The sequence below is a fragment of the Mercenaria mercenaria genome, chromosome 8 (assembly GCF_021730395.1).
Source record: "Mercenaria mercenaria strain notata chromosome 8, MADL_Memer_1, whole genome shotgun sequence".
NCBI classification, from domain to species: domain Eukaryota; kingdom Metazoa; phylum Mollusca; class Bivalvia; order Venerida; family Veneridae; genus Mercenaria; species Mercenaria mercenaria.
Window position 1 is genome coordinate 7,735,819 of NC_069368.1, and position 1,429 is coordinate 7,737,247.

Genomic DNA, 1,429 nt, shown 5'->3' on the forward strand with positions numbered 1-1,429 from the left:
ATGTCGAACACAAAATCTAAAGCTTTGACTTCAACATCGAAAGAGATAGTTAACAACGTTGCTAACTACTTCGTGAAAGAAGCGAAAGAACCATCTAACATACCGCAATACTCGTTCTTACAAAGGACAGCGGAGGCAACAGGTATTAGTAGCAGAACTATCAGCAGGATCCGTAAAGAATTTAAAGACTCGGGCTCCCTGACATCGCCGAAGCGGACATCCCCTAAGGAACTGAAGACGGTCGATGATTTTGACAGATGTGCCATACGCAATAAGATTTATGAATTTTACACAGTTAGGCACGAACTTCCAACTTTAACGAACCTGCACGAAGCTTTGAAGGAAGACATTGACTTTATCGGCAGTAAAAGTTTGTTAAGAAAGATTATCAGGGAACTTGGATTTAGATGGAAGAGAACGAACAGTCAGAGAAAGGTGTTATTGGAAAAGCAAAGTGTGGTGGAGTTACGGCTGAAGTATTACGCGAAGAAGAAACAACTTGAAGAAGCTGGCTATGACTTCGTTTACATTGATGAGACTTGGGTAGACACAAGTCATACAGCTAAGTATTGCTGGCAGGCACCCGGCATGGATGGTGTTACAACCCCTGTGAGCAAGGGGCAAAGACTGATTATTGTGCACGGTGGTTCAAATGAGGGTTTTGTTCCAGGGGCGCTTCTTATCTATAATGCGTCTAGCTCTTCTGGAGACTATCATCATGAAATGAATGGGGAAAATTTTTGTAAATGGATGCAAGAAAAATTGTTACCAAATATTAAAAAGAAGAGTGCGATTGTTATGGACAATGCATCTTATCACTCCGTTCAGTCCAGCAAATGTCCTAATTCTTCCACTCGGAAAGCAGATATACAGGTATTTTATACTAAAAACACAACTCCATTTATTAATTCATTATATTACATTGTATCAGATCAGCAATACATAGAAGAATAACCATTTTTTATCAAACCTATTTTCTCTATTTCAGAAATGGTTGACGGAGCACAATATACAGTATGATCCAGCCTTGCTTAGACCCCAGCTCCTGGCACTAGCTGAAATAAATAAACCCGAACCAGCATATGTCATTGATGCCATTGTCAGAGGATATGGGCATGAAGTTCTAAGATTGCCGCCGTATCATCCGGACCTTAACCCTATTGAACTGATATGGAGTCAGGTGAAGAGCATCATCGCATCCAGAAACCTTACATATAGGTCTGCTGACCTTGTTCAAATAGCAAATTCGGCATTTGAAGAGATAGGGGCCGATCGCTGGAGGAGAGCCTGTGTCCATGCTCAAAAAACAGAAATATCTTATAGGGAGACAGATATTGTTGTTGATGTTGCGATGGACAATCTGGTCATTGACTTAGCTGAGGACAGTGACAGTGACGAAACCGAGAGTGCTAGCGAGGGAGAAGATTAG

General features: G+C 41.3%; 1 protein-coding gene across 1 annotated transcript; it reads left to right on the forward strand.

The window, feature by feature from the left end:
• On the forward strand, positions 1-1,429 carry LOC128559142 (uncharacterized). The gene is made up of 2 exons (XM_053550321.1): positions 1-873; positions 989-1,429. The coding sequence occupies exons 1-2, from the start codon at positions 1-3 to the stop codon at positions 1,427-1,429; spliced, it is 1,314 nt and encodes a 437-aa protein (XP_053406296.1).